The 16,755-nt window shown below is 31.4% G+C and overlaps 1 protein-coding gene across 2 annotated transcripts; it reads left to right on the forward strand.

Moving 5' to 3' along the window:
• The first annotated feature begins 9,122 nt into the window (after positions 1-9,122).
• On the forward strand, positions 9,123-11,891 carry LOC111025607 (trihelix transcription factor DF1). Of its 2 annotated transcripts, XM_022303496.2 has the most exons (3): positions 9,123-9,608; positions 9,940-11,249; positions 11,622-11,891. In XM_022303496.2, the coding sequence occupies exons 1-2, from the start codon at positions 9,391-9,393 to the stop codon at positions 11,207-11,209; spliced, it is 1,488 nt and encodes a 495-aa protein (XP_022159188.1). In that variant the 5' UTR covers positions 9,123-9,390; the 3' UTR covers positions 11,210-11,249; positions 11,622-11,891. The 2 variants fall into 2 exon arrangements, with proteins under 2 accessions (XP_022159188.1, XP_022159187.1); XM_022303495.2 differs by lacking the exon at positions 11,622-11,891 and having other exon boundaries at positions 9,940-11,578.
• Positions 11,892-16,755: the final 4,864 nt, after the last annotated feature.

The following is a 16,755-nucleotide window of genomic DNA, read 5'->3' on the forward strand; positions in this document are numbered from 1 at the left end:
CCATATCTGGTGTCAAGGGAAAAAAAATCAATTGATGCACGTGGCTTCTTTTAGATGCACGTGTATTAATTTATAATAATCTTTTATAACTTCATATATATTTATTTAGTTTAAAAAAAATTTACAGAAAGTTTTTAATTTATTTGGTTTATCAACTCTCATAAAATTTTTAATATTTCATACTTTAAATTTTTGCCTCTTTTTTTTAAGAATTTTCGTACTTTAATCTTAAAAACTTTAAAATTTTATATTTTATTCCATGAACTTTACATAAAATAATTTTTTAATCATTGTTATAAAAATAAAATAATCGTCTACACAAATATCATTTTATCATATCACAAAAGACATCTCCCATAATTTTTTCTTTCTTATTTTTTGCTTTTCAATTTCAGTTCTTCAAAATATAAATAAGAAAATTATTTCATCATATTTTTATCAGAATGCATAGAATATTAAGAAATTAAATACAACGTCACTTTAATAACTTTTTAATATTTTACTTATAAAAAATAATTTTCAAGTAAGACTTACACTTTTTGCAAACTTAAAAGGGTTACCAACCCGATTATATTTCTTTATTGGATAAAGGAAACGCGAACAATAAATTATTACCAAATCAATTTTCATTTTTTTAAACAATTATATATTGTTGATAAGAAATTTGGTCTATTAAGACTCCGTCAAATTCGCATCAATTGTTAATAATGAAATTAACAGCGAACGCCAACCTATAAAACTAAACCTACAAAACCAAATAGCACGGAATAGACGTGGTCATAGCCACACGACTCTCATGCTTAAGTTAGAATTGAAATAGTTGAATAGAAAGAGTGAGGTATATCTTGCGTAGCTCTAGCATTTAACTCACTCTTCATAGAAGCTAAACTGTAATGTCCTTAGGAAAGTACGTACCATTATGAGCTTTAGTTGTGTGCCAGATGTCGAGTTCAAGGGTCGTCGGCCCATAGTAGGTTTTTATCGAGCTGGAGTAGGTTCGAACCGCTAAATGTGCATCGTCGAGTGTTCTGGTTGGCCGAGAACTGGTTGGTGTCGACCCCAAGTCAACTTCGGCCGATCCGGGTAGCTTCCTATCGATTCTTGATCTCCTAGTTGATTTCCATTTCGGGCCCAGTTTAAACTTATCTGTAGTTTGTTGGGCTTTGACATAAATACTCATGTATAATATATATATATATATATATATATATATATATATATATAAAAGGAGCTAGAATAAGATAAAAATAGAATTTAAAAAGCCAAAGTGAGGATAGCTCACCTATAATTGGCATATACCTCAAATCTGTGAGATCGATTCCCATCCCGTATGTTGTATTAAAAAAAATAGAATTTAAAATTATATACATATTATTTTCTAGTTTGGTGTGAATTAAAAATTAGTTTAAACTGAAAATGACACACGAACGTGCAATTGTATCTCAATTACGTGAACAAATTCAACACTCTGATTAAAACCATTGGGATTTATTTTGTTCTTTATCATTGTGGGCTCTTTTGCCTTTTCTTTTCGCCCATTTGCTTTCTTCAAAAGTAAATCTGACCAACACATTTACCTTTTTACCCTTTTTTTTTCTCTCCCATAAAAATTTTTCTGTTTTTCTTTTATTTTTATCCCCTTTCAAATGTAGCAAAAAAGAAAAATTAATTACAAACACAGCAACTACTTTTTTGATTTGTTAATATAGCAAAAAATGGAGGTCGATCTCAAATTTAAAAAGTTAGTTAAATTCTTAAAGTGATCGATTCTATGGTAATGAACCAAACTCTCATGTTAATATACCTAATATCAAGTATATCAATTATATACTTCGTGTCAAGTATATCAGTTATATAGTAATATACATAAAAATGAAGTATATCACTAATATATTTAGTGTGATTAATATTCGTTCATATTAGGTACGTCTTTTCTTACTTCATATATTAGCTATATTAGTTAAATTCTTAATCGAATCGATTTTGATTTTTTTTTCTCTCTACCCGAAAGCCAAGCCAAATCGAGATTTTTACACCCCTAGCTTCTACGAATTTAAACATAGCTTAAAAAATTTGTAGTCTTCTTTATTGATAGAAGGTTCGAATCGCAGACATGAACTTAGCTAAGTTATAATTGTCACTTGTCTTTGATTAAGAAATTATGAGTTCAAATTGTCCATCCTCACTTGTTGTACTTAAAAAAAGTTTCAATCTAGTATCTATATTATATTCTTTCTCTTAATTAGAGAAAGACAAATTATTCGAAGGCTACAACAATAATTAAGGGTGTGTGTGATAACCATTTCGTTTTCCATTTTAATCCAACTCTAAAGTTTTTTGTTTTTCAAAAATGATTTTGAAATTCAAAATCTCATTTTTTTTCTTCTAACATTCAACTTTTTTTTCTTTTTAACATATTTATCTCTTACAAATTTCCATCTCCGTCTTGCTCTAAAACAATTTTCTTCGTAAACATCTCTTTAAAAAATTTATTTTTCTCTCTCTAAAATTTTAATATTTTCAATACTTATTATTATTTCTCTCTCCACAAGGTTTTCATCTCTATGTATTTTTTTTCTTTTATATATTCTCATTTCTCTCTCTAAAAATTTAATATTTTTCCGAACTTTTCTCTCTCTAAAATTTCATCTTTTATAATTTTTCTTTCGGTTTCTAATCTATTTGTTCTCTTAAAATTATATTTTATTTTCTCATTCAATTTTATTTCCCTATAACTTTTATTTCTCTTTGTATTTATTTTTATCCTTAAAAATTATATTTCGTATCTTGTTTTTATCTCTAAATTTTGTACTCGTTATAATTTTTCATTCTCTTTAATAACTTCCCTTTTTTTTTAATTTTTACATATCTTTTCCTCTCAACTTTACTATTTTTCTCTAAAATTTTTCCCTTTTTCTCTTTAACTTTACTTTCACTATTTTTCTTTCTAAATCTTTTTTTTTAACTCTCTAAAATTTCTCTTTCAAAAGTTTATTTTTATCTCTTAAACTTGTATTTTTATGTCTCTACATTAGGGATGAAAGAGATTCCCACACCAAAAATAGAAAATATATGTCCTAACCCCATCATCGATTCCATTTTTTAAATAATGAATATATATTTTATGTACATATTTACTAAAGTGTGAATAAAATATTTAATATTTTTTAAAACTAATTATCTACACTAGTAAATAATAATTCTAAAAATAATCAATATATATTTATTAAACTTTTTTATTTTTAAATTTAAAAAATAATTAAAATTAATTATAAAATCGATAATTTTTGTTGCGAATATCCCTGTCCCCAAATAAAGATTCTTTAATTTGGATCTTGATTTCCGGATCGAAGAACGAGGTGGAGACGAGGGAATAAAAAATTTTAACGAGTAGGAGAATGGGGAGGACATTCTCACTCCCATCCCACACTATTGTCATCCCTACTCAACATAAAATTTTATCTGTCTAATATATATTTTCAATTTTCTAAATTTTGTAAGACAGAAGACTAAAAATTGTTACCAAACATGTTTTTCAAAAATAAAAAAACAAAAAACTGTTATCAAACATATGTGGGCTTTTGTGTTTTCAAAAATTGAAAACTAAACAAAAAAACCAAAAATTAAAAATAGAAATTGTTATCCTACGGACTAACAAAGTAATTTTTTGTTTTAGAAAACATAAAAAAGAAAAAAAAAAGCTGCCTTGTATTTTTTTTATTTTTTTTGGTAAGAGATCAGAAAAGAAAAAAGAAAAGATAAGAAAAAGAACCAGAACTAATATTTTGTTGTCTTACCAGTAAAAGAATTTAATTTTTCCAGATAGTTTTTTTATACTTAAAAATAAGAGAAAATATTATGTATTCCGAAAAGAGAGAGCGAGTATTATATATATTTGTTCCAGATAACTTTTTTTTGTTTTTTATTTTTAAAAAACAGAAAACCAAAGATATTTGGTAACTTTTTTTAGTTTGTATTTTTAAAAAGTTAGAGATAGAAAAATAGGTAGAGATGACAATAGTGATGATGTAGGGCGTGAGTGAGATGCCCTCTCCCTTTCTATTGGTCATGAAAATTTTTAATTCTCTATCTCCACCTAATTTTTTGGTCTAAGAATTGAGATCCATGTTAAAAGAATCTTTATTTGCCAACTGGTATATTCGCGGAAAAATTACTGATTTTATAATTAATTTTAATTATTTTTATAATTTAAAAAATAAAAAGTGTAATAAATATGTATTAAGTATTTTTAGAATTATTATTTACTAGTATAAATAATTAGTTTTAAAAAATATTTAATATTTATTTCACAATCTAGTAAATATGTCAATAAAAAATTGAATCAGAAACGGAGTTGTGACATGCATTTCCTATTCTTGAAGTGGAGACTCGATCCTGTAGAAATTTTTGTATTTCTAATGTACAGACATGAAAATACAAGTTTAGAGAGATGAAATAAACTTCTAGAAGATAAATTTTAGAGAGATAAAGAAAAAAGATTTAGGAAAAAAATTAGTAAAAGGAAAGTTAAAAACAAAAAGAGACCAATTTTAGAGAAAAAGAATAAAGTTGAGAGGAAAATATATGTTAAAGAAAAAAAAAATTAGAAAGAGAAAGAAAAATTATAGTGAGAAAAAAATTTAGTGATAAAAACCAATTCGCCATATACTTTTTAGAGAAAATAAATAAATACTGAGAGAAGTAAAAGTTACAGTGAAAAAGTTGAACCAGAAAAGAAAATATAATTTTGTCAAAAAAAAAAATGCAGAGAAAAAATAGATTAGGAAGAAAAAAATTATAAAAGACGAAATTTTAGAGAGAGAAAAGTTTGGAAAAATATTATTTTTAGAGAGAATAGGGATCTATCAGACAAAATACAACCATAAATTTGAAGAGGAAGAAAAATAATAATAAATATTTAAAATATTAAAATTTTAGGGGAGAAAAAAAAAGTTTAGAGATAAACTTACGAAGAATTTAGAGTGACAAAGAAATTTTTTAGAGATAAATATTTACAAAGAAAAGAAAAAATGAGTATTAAAAAGAAAAATGAGATTTTGAAAAATAGAAATTTTTTTTACTTTTTTTAAAAAATTTATATAGAATTTCAAAACCGTTTTTAAAAAACAAAACCCAAAAACAGAAAACAAAATGGTTATCCAACGAGAGTGAATCTAATCCGTTTTCATTCTTGGTCTGGCTCCTCTCGATTTTATTCGTAGTTATGAAGGGGAAAGGAGTCTAAATCAATGGACATTAATGAACCATCATTGATGGATGTTGCACTTGATACACGATTAATTCGACTCAAGGTCGACGCTAATAGAATTAGCGGACTCTTCTAGTAGCAAACGAAAAGGGTAAGGTTTTTTCGTCGTAATAGTGGGCGGGTCTCATGAGATCTATGACCGCCGTCAGAATCAAATGAAGGTCGCAGTTGCAGGGCATAGCGGTGCCCTTGCCTGGTGCCATGCCTGGTGCCATTACTAGATGTAGCAGTAAACGAGCTCAAACTCCCAGTATATTAAAAATTATCATTTAGTTGATTCCAAAAGATTAAAAAAAAGTCAAAATTTGTTAACATGAAACTGGAGTCAGATGACATTTTTATTTTATTAACATATTTAGATATGTGGACACAATATTTAGAATAAACAAATTTTGTCGATGTGAAATTTTCTTACACATTATATTTTGTGTTACACAGTACTCAAGTGATATGTCCACCTGTCCACTATGTCAATATAACAATAGTTTAATGATCTCATCGTAACGATGAAGATGTAATAGAAATTTGTAACTACATTTCACAAATACTAGAGATTGTTGCTTCGTGGCATCGCGAAGAGAGTGGCTGCGCAATAAGTTTTCCAAAGGGTTGGATACAACCTTACGCACAAACCAAGTAACTCGGAACCCAACTGCCTGGGTCGACCACGACCGACCAGGTCTCGATGCTGAGGAGTTCTCGACCATCGGTCGAGAATCTTGGCGATTCTCTCTCGACCTCTGTGCAACCCGACCCGAAGCTATCTTGTCTCGACCCTCGATTGAACATTAGGCCCACGACGAAACACACGGGTCCAGGAGTTCAGATCTCTTGAGCACATTAGGATTCGACTTCTAATCGTAAAAGGATTGAGATTCGATACATAGAAGGTAAATACTCATAATGAAAGTACGCTACAAGTCCCTACTATTTGCTATGCTACAAATCTCTACTATTTTCTATGCCGAAATACCTTTACTTTCCATACTCGACTATTCCAATTCTGACTTAAGCATCGGAGCCTGACAAGAACCACACCGGTAAGTGCTACTATGTTTTGCAGGTCTTGTCGATCCCTTTTATCTTAGAAGATTGATGCATATTTGACGGAATTACAGGAGGCCAAATTTCTACATGTTATGATTTTGTTTTACTTAAAAAAGGACTTATTAAAATTTTTTTAATACATCAAAAGTATATTTGAGAATTTGAACATATTAAAAACTAAATTAGAATTTACCTTAAATATTACAGATTGTTTACCAATTAATTATTACAATATAGTTTTTTTTTAATGCCGACATAAATCAGGCGAAAAATATTTTTTTGAAGAAAAACAAAGTAATAGTATAGGGGTAAAAACGTAAAATCGTTTTCCAATGAGAGCCGTATCAAGTGGGAAAGCACGAACGACCAAGAGTGAAAGATGGGCTGTGTGGGCCCATCAGCCCCAAAAAAAAAATAATAATAATAAATAAATAAATAAGGGGAAAATTCTACGACATCTTTTATTACCAATTTTAAATGATAAGTATTAGTTGACTAATCTAAATCTTCCCTCTAAAAGTATCAATTTCCCCATTTTACCCTCAATCATTATACACATTCCTCTTGAGTCTTGTCATCCATTTCCACAAATTGAGTAATTTAAAGAGTCAATATCTATGATATACCGTAAAATATTTTAAAAAGTATTAGCATCATAAAGATAAACATCAACAATAGAAAAAAATAATACATATCATATTTTAAAAATGTTATATACTTATTGCAATATTGTTATCATTAATTCTTTTACTTTTCAAATAATAATATAGATTATAAAAATATCTTAAAAAATAGAATAAAACTTAAGTATTTACAGATAAGTAGGTATCTTTTGCTTACCACCGTTGAAAAGATTTACAACTTAGAAAGATGAATGAATAAAAGAAGGGAGAGAAAATAGAATAAATAACTGTAAAATTTTTAATGATGGTAACTTACCCGTAAACACCTAAATTTTATGCAAAAATTTGAATTTCATCCAAAAATTTTGAATTTCATAAACAGAATTATCGTTTTAACCGCCAACCTGAGCTTAACTCAACCCATTTATTTTTGTTGGAGGGAAAAGTACAACATGACACGTGGACTAGTCAAGTTAGCCTGAAATGACCAGGTTCGTCAAACTAACTTAATGGAGAAGGCAGACCTATCCTTAGGACCGAGCTAAAGATCATAAATCAAGGACTTCGACATGGGGCCCGATACCCCGTAACTGCTAGTCAGAGCAGTCCTCTCCCCTGCACCGCTGCCTATCGAAGAGGCGCCCCCAACTCATTCAGGTATGCGATTATGCTCAAATAATGGTCTACTTAAGCTCATGCCGTACTGACTTTAGCATCAGAGTGTTTGTACCCTTTTTGCAAGTCCTACTTTGTTTAAAGTCGCACTTTGTCAGCTCGTCTAGTTGTCAAGTGGCTGACTTCGATAGCTCGGTAGAATCCTACCTTAACAATTTATGACAAAAAGATCATGGGCTTAAATCTCCCCATAATATTTGTATTACAAAAAGGAAAAAAGTTATCTTAACCGTTTAACCATGTTCGGGTCCATTGAATATTTTATTTCTATCAATATCGGTATTTAATTTCTTGATTTTGACCGCAAGTCACACCTCGATGATTTTGGATCCACTCTAGCTAAAGTCAAAAGGCAAATTGTAGCCCATTAAATAAATATCCACCAATCAACATTTGACATTTCAAATCACCACAGCTGTACTTGTTCACACTTGACCACAACTCCAACATTTTTTCTTAAACTTTTTTCTTCATAATTATAATAAAAAAAAATTAATATTACTTTCATCTCTATAGAATTGTTTCAATTTTCCTTTAAGTTAATTTTTTAATTTTATCTCTAAAATTATTCAATTTGAATGATACTAATTAGTATATATCAAAATGTTTTTAATATTGATAAAAAACAAGGAACTAGAAGAAATTAATAAATTAAATTAAAGGGTTCTAAAAGAAAGGAACCAAAATTGATGTAAATGCAAACGTTTAAAAATAAAAAATTATATTTAACCAAAAATAAAATAAAATAAAATTGACAACTGTTATTTATTTATTTGGGTAGTTACGGGGGCACCCCTCAAAATGGTAGTGCTCTTACTTTATTTCTTTCTTTATCATCTTTTTTTCTTTTTTCAAATTTATCTTAAATATTATCGATATCTCTTTCCAAAATAATAATAATAATAATAATAATAAAAAAAATGAGTCGAATTTTTATTCCATAAAGGCATCACATTTAAGAGAAATCTTCTAAATAAATAAATAAATAAATAAATAAATATATATATATATATATATATATATATATATATATTCAAAATCGTTTCTTCAGTTTCATATTAAAAAAAAAGAGGGACAATGGTATAAAAAAAGAAAAATCAGAATGACAATCTTTTTTAAAAAGTATTTATATTTATATATATTGCATAAAATAAAAATAAAAATATAACAGAAAATCTAAAATTTTACAAAAAATAGCACTTATACTTAGAAAAAAAGGAACAATGGTGAAAATTTTAAAACTACATTAAATTTATATTATTTTGTAAAATTTCTGTTATCGTTTTAAATTATTTTTACATTAATATCTATTTTGTTTTAATCTCTTCAATTTTATCGAGCTACAAATCTCCATACTCTACGTTTGTCGGTAATAAAAAAAGTTTTAAGTGAAATTTGAAATTAATTGAACATATTTTATTTTGTATAATTTTACTCAAAATATATAAAAAAAAAAAAAAAAACCCTAATTCACCACTTGTCGTTTATAAAGTTAAAATTTTAGCTTGGGTTATTGAGTGGAGCCAATGAAATGGAAGGAAAGGAAGGAAAATTAATGGCGGACACGAAGCTTGAAGCTACGAGTGAGCTATGGAATCCCACCTCTTAAAATCCTCCTCCTCGAATTTACCCTTTACCGACATCTTCACAGAACCCTAGAATTTTTTATTTACATCACTTTTCTTTTCTTTTCAACCCCCACGGATTACATACTTTGTTGGTTCCTGTTTATCCATTATTAATCTTTTTTCGGAAGCTGTAAATTTCCTGTAACTGATGCTGGAAAATTCGGCTTCGCCGGAGAACTCTGCCGCCGCCGCCGAGGAGGACGCTGCGGGGGGCTCCGTCGGACTTGCGGAGGAGGCTGACCGGAGCTGGGCCGGTAACCGGTGGCCGCGGGAGGAGACTATGGCGTTGCTGAAGGTAAGGTCGAGTATGGACACTGCGTTTAGAGATGCAAGCCTTAAAGCTCCTCTATGGGAAGAAGTTTCCAGGTCAGTTCAAATCGAAGATTGATTTCTCTCTTTCTGTGATATTTTCTGTTTGTTTACCGAGAAAATTTGGGAGAATCGTGGTTTGTGAGTTCGTGAACTGAAAATTGATCATTCTCTATTCGATTGGTTTCTGCTGTAATCGGATTTTCACTTCTATTGATCAATTTTCCGGAAAATTATCTGGTTCCTGATTTATTATCCGCTTGTAGCCTAGTTCTTGTCGATTACTTATGATATTCTATGCTCTTCCAATTTCGAGTTTCTTGTTTCTCGATTGAATTTTTTGAATCGAAGCTATGGAGTTTTGGAACTGAATTTTTTTGTTTGTTAGGAATTTGGCTGAGCTTGGGTATAATCGAAGTGCTAAAAAATGCAAAGAGAAGTTTGAGAACATTTACAAGTATCACAAAAGGACTAAAGATAGCCGATCAGGAAAAGCGAATGGGAAAAATTATAGGTATTTTGAGCAATTAGAGGCTCTAGATAATCATCCATTGCTGCCCTCTCAAGCTGACTCAATGGAAGAAATGCCAAGGATTATCCCAAACAATATTGTTCACAATGCAATTCCATGTTCGGTTGTAAATCCGGGTTCGAATTTTGTTGATACGACGACGACCTCGATATCGACTTCCGCGACGTCTTGCTCGAGCAAAGAGTCGGGTGGGACGATGAAGAAGAAGAGGAAGTTTGTGGAGTTCTTTGAGAGATTGATGAATGAGGTGATTGAGAAGCAGGAGAAATTGCAAAAGAAGTTTGTGGAGGCATTGGAGAAATGTGAACAAGAGAGGTTAGCTAGAGAAGAAGAATGGAAGATGCAAGAATTAGCTCGAATCAAGAAAGAGCGAGAGCGTTTAAATCACGAAAGATCAATTGCTGCTGCAAAAGACGCAGCCGTTCTTTCATTCTTGAAGATGTTCTCTGAACAGGTGGGCGCAGTGCAGTTTCCGGAGAGCTCGATTTTAATGGAGCATTTTATGGACAAGCAAGATGATGGTAATGTTGACAGAAACACCAGCAATCAAGAAAACAGCAACAATGGAAATTCGAATCAGATTAGTTCGTCTCGATGGCCGAAAGAAGAGATCGATGCTCTGATTCAGCTCAGGACTAATCTACAGATGAAGTACCAAGAGAATGGGCCTAAAGGTCCTCTCTGGGAGGAAATATCACTAGCCATGAAGAAACTTGGGTATGACAGAAATGCAAAGAGGTGCAAGGAAAAATGGGAGAACATCAACAAATACTTCAAAAGAGTTAAGGAAAGCAACAAAAAACGACCTGAGGACTCGAAGACCTGCCCGTACTTCCAGCAGCTCGACGCTTTGTACAAAGAGAAATCCAAGAAAGTCGCAAACACCACCAACAACAACTCAGCCAATCCCAATTATGAACTAAAACCCGAGGAGCTGTTGATGCACATGATGGGCGGCCAAGAGGAATGCCACCAGCAACCTGAGTCAGCAACGGACGATGGCGAACCTGAGAACGCCGATCAGAATCAAGAAGACGAACGCGAAGAAGACGAAGAAGAAAACGAGGACGAAGACTACCAGATTGTAGCCAACAACAACAGCAATCAAATGGCAGTAGCTAGCTGAGAACAGACAACCAGTGAAGTCTCATATCATCTCACAAAAGGTCAGATCCTTCAGCTCTTGATTTTGATACAACTTAATGGGAATTGGAATTGGAATCTGTCTATATACATATATTATGTATATCTTTCTTTATTTCTTGAATAGGTGATGATACTTGTAGGTTAGAGAGAGAGAATAATGATGGGTGGGGGTAGGACTTTGAATTGTTTATTGTGTGCAAAAGTTGAAAATGTTTGGTTTCTGTATGTTGTTTGTTTGTTGTCTCTGTATCAATAAAAGAGAAAAAAAAAAGAACCAGAAATTATTTTGCTGGTAAAAAAATTGCTGTAGTAGCCTCTTATTCATAATGCAAAAGCTTCATTCATCTTACTATATACTTCCATTTCTCTCTCTCTCTTCTTTTATTGATTAGAAAACTTAGAACAGAAGTGGGAATAATCAATCATAGCACTCGTGGGGAGCTAAAGGGAGCACAAAAAGTGATCAACTTTGACATTCCCTTCACTCGTGCATGGGAAATATAATTATTCACTTATTAGAAATGGAATTAATTGTTTGTTGACATTGACTTCCTGCTATTCAGAGCTTGTTTGGAAAGTGAGTAATAATTCAATGATGAAATATTATTCTTTTAAATACTATTTTGGTCTATATACTTTTATAAAGTGATGTTTTTTTTCTCGATGCTTATGCACATTTCGAATAATCTTATGGAGCAACTGCCTGACTCTATAATATTTGATGTCGGGAAACACATAGAAATTACTAATTCCTAAGGTAGGTGGCTATCCTTGAGTTTGAACCCATCCCTCTTAATTAACTTTAGTCGTGTTGGACCAATGAGCCACCCATGATGGTTTATAAAGTGACTATTTTGGTCATTTAATTTTTATCTCATTTCTTTTGATCATAAATTTAGCAATAATGGTACTTATATTTATTTGTTGAAATGTAGTTATAAATTTATGTTAAAATGATAAACCTGAGAATAGCTCAATGGGTTAAGGTATTTATATCCGATCAAAAGGTTGTGAGTTCGAATTCTCTAACCTTAACATCTTGGACTAGAAAAAATTGTATTTAAAAATTGAAAGTACGGGTAAATACTGTTTTAAAAAAAATTGAATGCAGTTAGAAATATTCAATCTCCTTTGGGGGTTTTAAATACTGTTTTGATAATTAATTTTTATACTTAATTTGTTTTGATTTTTAAGCTCTTAGATTTTTTATTATGATTCTGAATTTTTCAGTAATTCATTTTAGTTTCTAAATTTTGTACGAAATATTTTGGTCGATGTTATTAGTTTTTCGTTAATAATTTTAATTGAAATCAAATTCTACGTAATGGTTTTAACAAAAATCTACATCAATTTCGAAATTCCCTTCAAATATCTATTAAATAGATATTTAATCTACCAAATAAATTAACAAAAGATATCTCTCGAACATAATTAATATATTTTTTAGTTCCAAATTATAATTTTTCATGCCAAATTTATAAATAGAACATTTAAGAGTTCAGGTAAAAAACAAACGGTGTGTGATAATATTTCTTTTTCCCCCTTTTCTTTCTTTTTACTTAGAATATAAATGCATCTGCTAACTATTTCTTTATTGTTCCAAAAGTATTGAATAAAATATTAAAAGCATTACTAGAAAATTAATTTTTAAAAATAAATTATTCAAGATTATTTTGTTTTTTTTTTATATTAATACTAAATGACAGAAATAGTAACTTTTTTAGTGTTTTGATAGATTAAGAGACATCCAATAAGAAATAAGAGGAAAAATATTTTTCAATTTCTCAAGTATACATTGAATTGAAATACATAATTTAATAAATCATGAAATTAATTACTAAAAAGACCTTTTGAGGTTGAAATGACACTGATTTCTCTAGGATCATTCAGCTTGGTCGAAATTATTTAATTTCATCAATTATTGTTAAAGACTTGACATCAACAAAGACAATAAAAATCAAATCCTAATTCAATACGAGGTCAAAAAAAATAAAGTTCCTACTTTTAGCCATTAGCACGGATCCTCATTCTTTTAAGTATTATTTTTTACTTGAAAATGACCATAAACAATACTATATATTGGATAATTTCAATTAAACGTAATGGAATAAAATCTTCATCGACGTATCGATATTTTAAAGTTGGGTTGGCTACAGAAGACTCGTGGTCAAGGGTGGACTTGGTTTGGGCTAGTGTTAGAGATAGACAAAAAAAAAAAAAAACCCGTCGGACCCGACCCGATCGGGTCGGGAATCCTAGATTTGACCGGGGACGGTGTCAAACCGCGGATCCTAACCGGGGTCCGAGACGGGGACGGGGGAGGATTCCCCACCCCGTCTCCGTCCCGTTTAATATTTTTTTTCCTATTTTTTTATATTATTAATATATATAAAATTGATAAATACTTTTTAAATTATAAAACAAAACACTACCCTAATAACCCAATTAACCATTTTTCTTCCCTTCTTATCCACTTCTTACACTAGTAATAAAAAATTAATTAAAAATTTAAAAAATAAAATAAAAAATTATAAGAAGATATATTTTAATGAGGAATCCTGATCTGTCCCTGCCTCCAAAATTTCGGGGACGGGGACAGGGATGAGAAAAAATCCCAAATGGGACGGTGATGAGGATGACCCCAGCCCCGCCCCGTTCCGTTGCCATCCCGCTGGTGTTGAGGTGCTGAGTCGGAGAGTTGAGTCTCACCCGAGCAAGTGAAGGACCAGACAAAATGGGAGTCATTGTTACAATACCAGTGTGCTATGTTAAACAATACCACAATGGTGGTAGATCCAAGCTTTTGTGTGAGAGTGACAAATTCATGTAAATATAATGAAAAAAAATCAATTTTAACACTAGACTTAGACACTGAATTTTTATCATGAATTTTCAATTTCATCAAATTGCACTTTAAATTTGGAAAAGCTTGACTTTTATTAAATTATGAGTTTTTTTTTTCTTGATTAATAGTTGAACTAGTGCAAATTGAGTGAAGGGTAACAATTGCCACTTCTCTAAGTTTAGAGATCAATTTGTTGTAAGTTTAGGATAATTTGTTGAAATTAAAAGTTTGGGATGAAAATTGATACAACTTATCCAATTTAAGAGTAAAAATTGATATTTTCTCAAATGTAGTTTTAGATGCATTTAATCTAAACATTTCTATTGAGTAATATTGAAAACTAAACTATAATAATCATTATGACGTTATCTATACATAATTTGATATTAATTTGTTTAGTATAAATAGTAAACGAATTTATATAATAAATACTAAAAATTATGATCGTATTTATACATAATTTAATATTAACTTGTTCGAAATAAAATAGGATTAAATTATCCCTATAATAAAACTTGAAATATTAAGTCAGGGCCTTTTTAATAAAAAAAATTATTTTCAGTTGACGACGAATTTTGGTTAAGGGCCACACGGTCTCAAGACGAGAAGTTCAGAGATGGATCCACCGAACCTGAAACCAAAGAACTCGACGCTGGTGCGATGTCCCGCCTAATATACTTCGACGCTCAAGTTAGTAATCAAAGTAAAAATAGGAATGAGACGCCAGAGGGTTCAGTGACAGGTTTTTCACTTACTTGGTGTGGAGGATCACCCTTCCTTTTATAGTCCCGAAGGGTCGACCAAGAAGGATGACAGTTGGAAGTAGTAGTGACGTTGCGCGCGGTACGATAGGGCAGAGAGGTGTGCGTCCCTGACAGTGCAGAATAGCCCCGCTGCGTCCATTGAGCATGTCGTCCAGGACCATTGGATGCGTCCATCGTACTGACAGCACGCACCGCCAGCTGTGGATACGTACAGGGCGTAATCGTTTGGGATGTTCGTCTCGTCGTGAGCAGACACACCTTCTGTTCGGCGACATCCCTACTGAGAATTGGTTCCCAATGGGACTGCATCCGTGAAGGGACGAACACGTGTCCTATTCCGAAGCTACTCATAACAATATTCATATAAAAATATGAGACTGGGAAAATAAAATAAACACTATAATATTACATATTTATTATTATTTGGTATTTTTATTTAATAGATATGCATTTTTATTGCAAAAATATAAATTATTTAATAAAAAATAAAATGTCGATTTTTTTAAAAATAAAGAAATGGGAAAGGTTACCATACCATGGTTTCAAGGCTTGAACGTGGAGGATGAGGGGTGCAAAATTAAACAGGCGTATTACCTTTTTAAAAGAAAAAATAAAATAAAATAAAATAAAATAAATGGACGTGTGAGAACCAACAGGTCTGGGAGAGTGACCATCATTTATGATAATGAACAATAATAGCGAGTGTCGTTACAGAAATTTGGATCAATGTTCCCGTGACGAAAGCTCTAATGAACATGTTGGGCCATGTATTAGCTATGGGCCCAAATTTAACTGTGCTGAAAATTTATCTTCACCGACTGGGAGTAAATACAAACATGTGGGATCAAGACACGTGTCTGGGGCACCCACTAATTGGTGAAAAATTGTTTGGTTCTTTTTTTTGGGTGGTTTGAGGCCGTACAGAAAGCAAAGAGAGGGAGCTTCTTCTTCTTCCTTCAAGTGTGTGAGCCAAACTAGAGAGATTTGAGTGAGTTTTCTCTCCCAAAATTCCCTTGGATACTTCTTCTCTCCTTTGTATCAACTCCATTAATGGTGAGTGAGAGTGGTGTTTTGTTTTAGGGGATTTTGGTGCTGAAATTTTCTGCTCTTTGTTCCTTGAAGACTCCATGTATTTTTGTTGTTACTTTTGGTGATATGAGTGGAATGAATGGATCGTCACAGTGGATGTAGATCACGTTGATCGAACCACTCACTACAACAAATCTGCTATTTCATGACGGGCATTGTCCGACATTAAACATTAACCATGTCGGTCACTAACCGACATCTATACGAGTGTTCTTGTTTCCCTTTCATGTCGGACAGTTTTAAGGTCGGGCATTGCCCGTCATGTATATTCTCTTTCCATCCGGACATGGCCGTCATGAAACGACCCTTTTAAGGTCGGACAGTGTCCGTCATGTATAGCGTTTTCCATGACGGACGTGCCTGTCATGAAAGGATAACCATGACGGGTGACAACCGACATCTTTATGACTGTCCTTGTTTTGTGACCGTCATTCTATGTGCGACATTGTTTGTACGCCATTGTTTGTACGACATCTTTTGTGTGACATTGTTTGTACGTCATTATATCTACATCGATATGTGCGTCATGGAATGACTATATTTCGTGACAAATATTGACCGTCATTATTTTGTGAATAAATAAATTAAAAAAATAGTTGGTTGCCCAGACGTGGCTAACCAACTATATATATTTCCTTCACACCTATGATAATATCTCAATATGCAACTAAAACTTTTAACACATTCATCCATTATAAAACAATATCAATTCTAAAACTTAACTCAAAAACTAACCTTAGACTCAAAACACAAATAATTAAAAGTACAAATTTCTACATAACCTCTCTACTTTTAGAATAACTCAAAACTAGCCAACAATATATCTCT

This window comes from Momordica charantia (genome assembly GCF_013281855.1).
Source record: "Momordica charantia cultivar OHB3-1 chromosome 2 unlocalized genomic scaffold, Mcharantia_2.0 BLBB01000002.1, whole genome shotgun sequence".
NCBI classification, from domain to species: domain Eukaryota; kingdom Viridiplantae; phylum Streptophyta; class Magnoliopsida; order Cucurbitales; family Cucurbitaceae; genus Momordica; species Momordica charantia.

Coding starts and splice junctions, on each gene's coding strand:
- LOC111025607 (XM_022303496.2), top strand. CDS start 9,391: ATGCTGGAAAATTCGGCTTCGCCGGAGAACTCTGCCGCCGCCGCCGAG. Junction 9,609..9,939: donor CTATGGGAAGAAGTTTCCAG/GTCAGTTCAAAT, acceptor TTTGTTTGTTAG/GAATTTGGCTGAGCTTGGGT.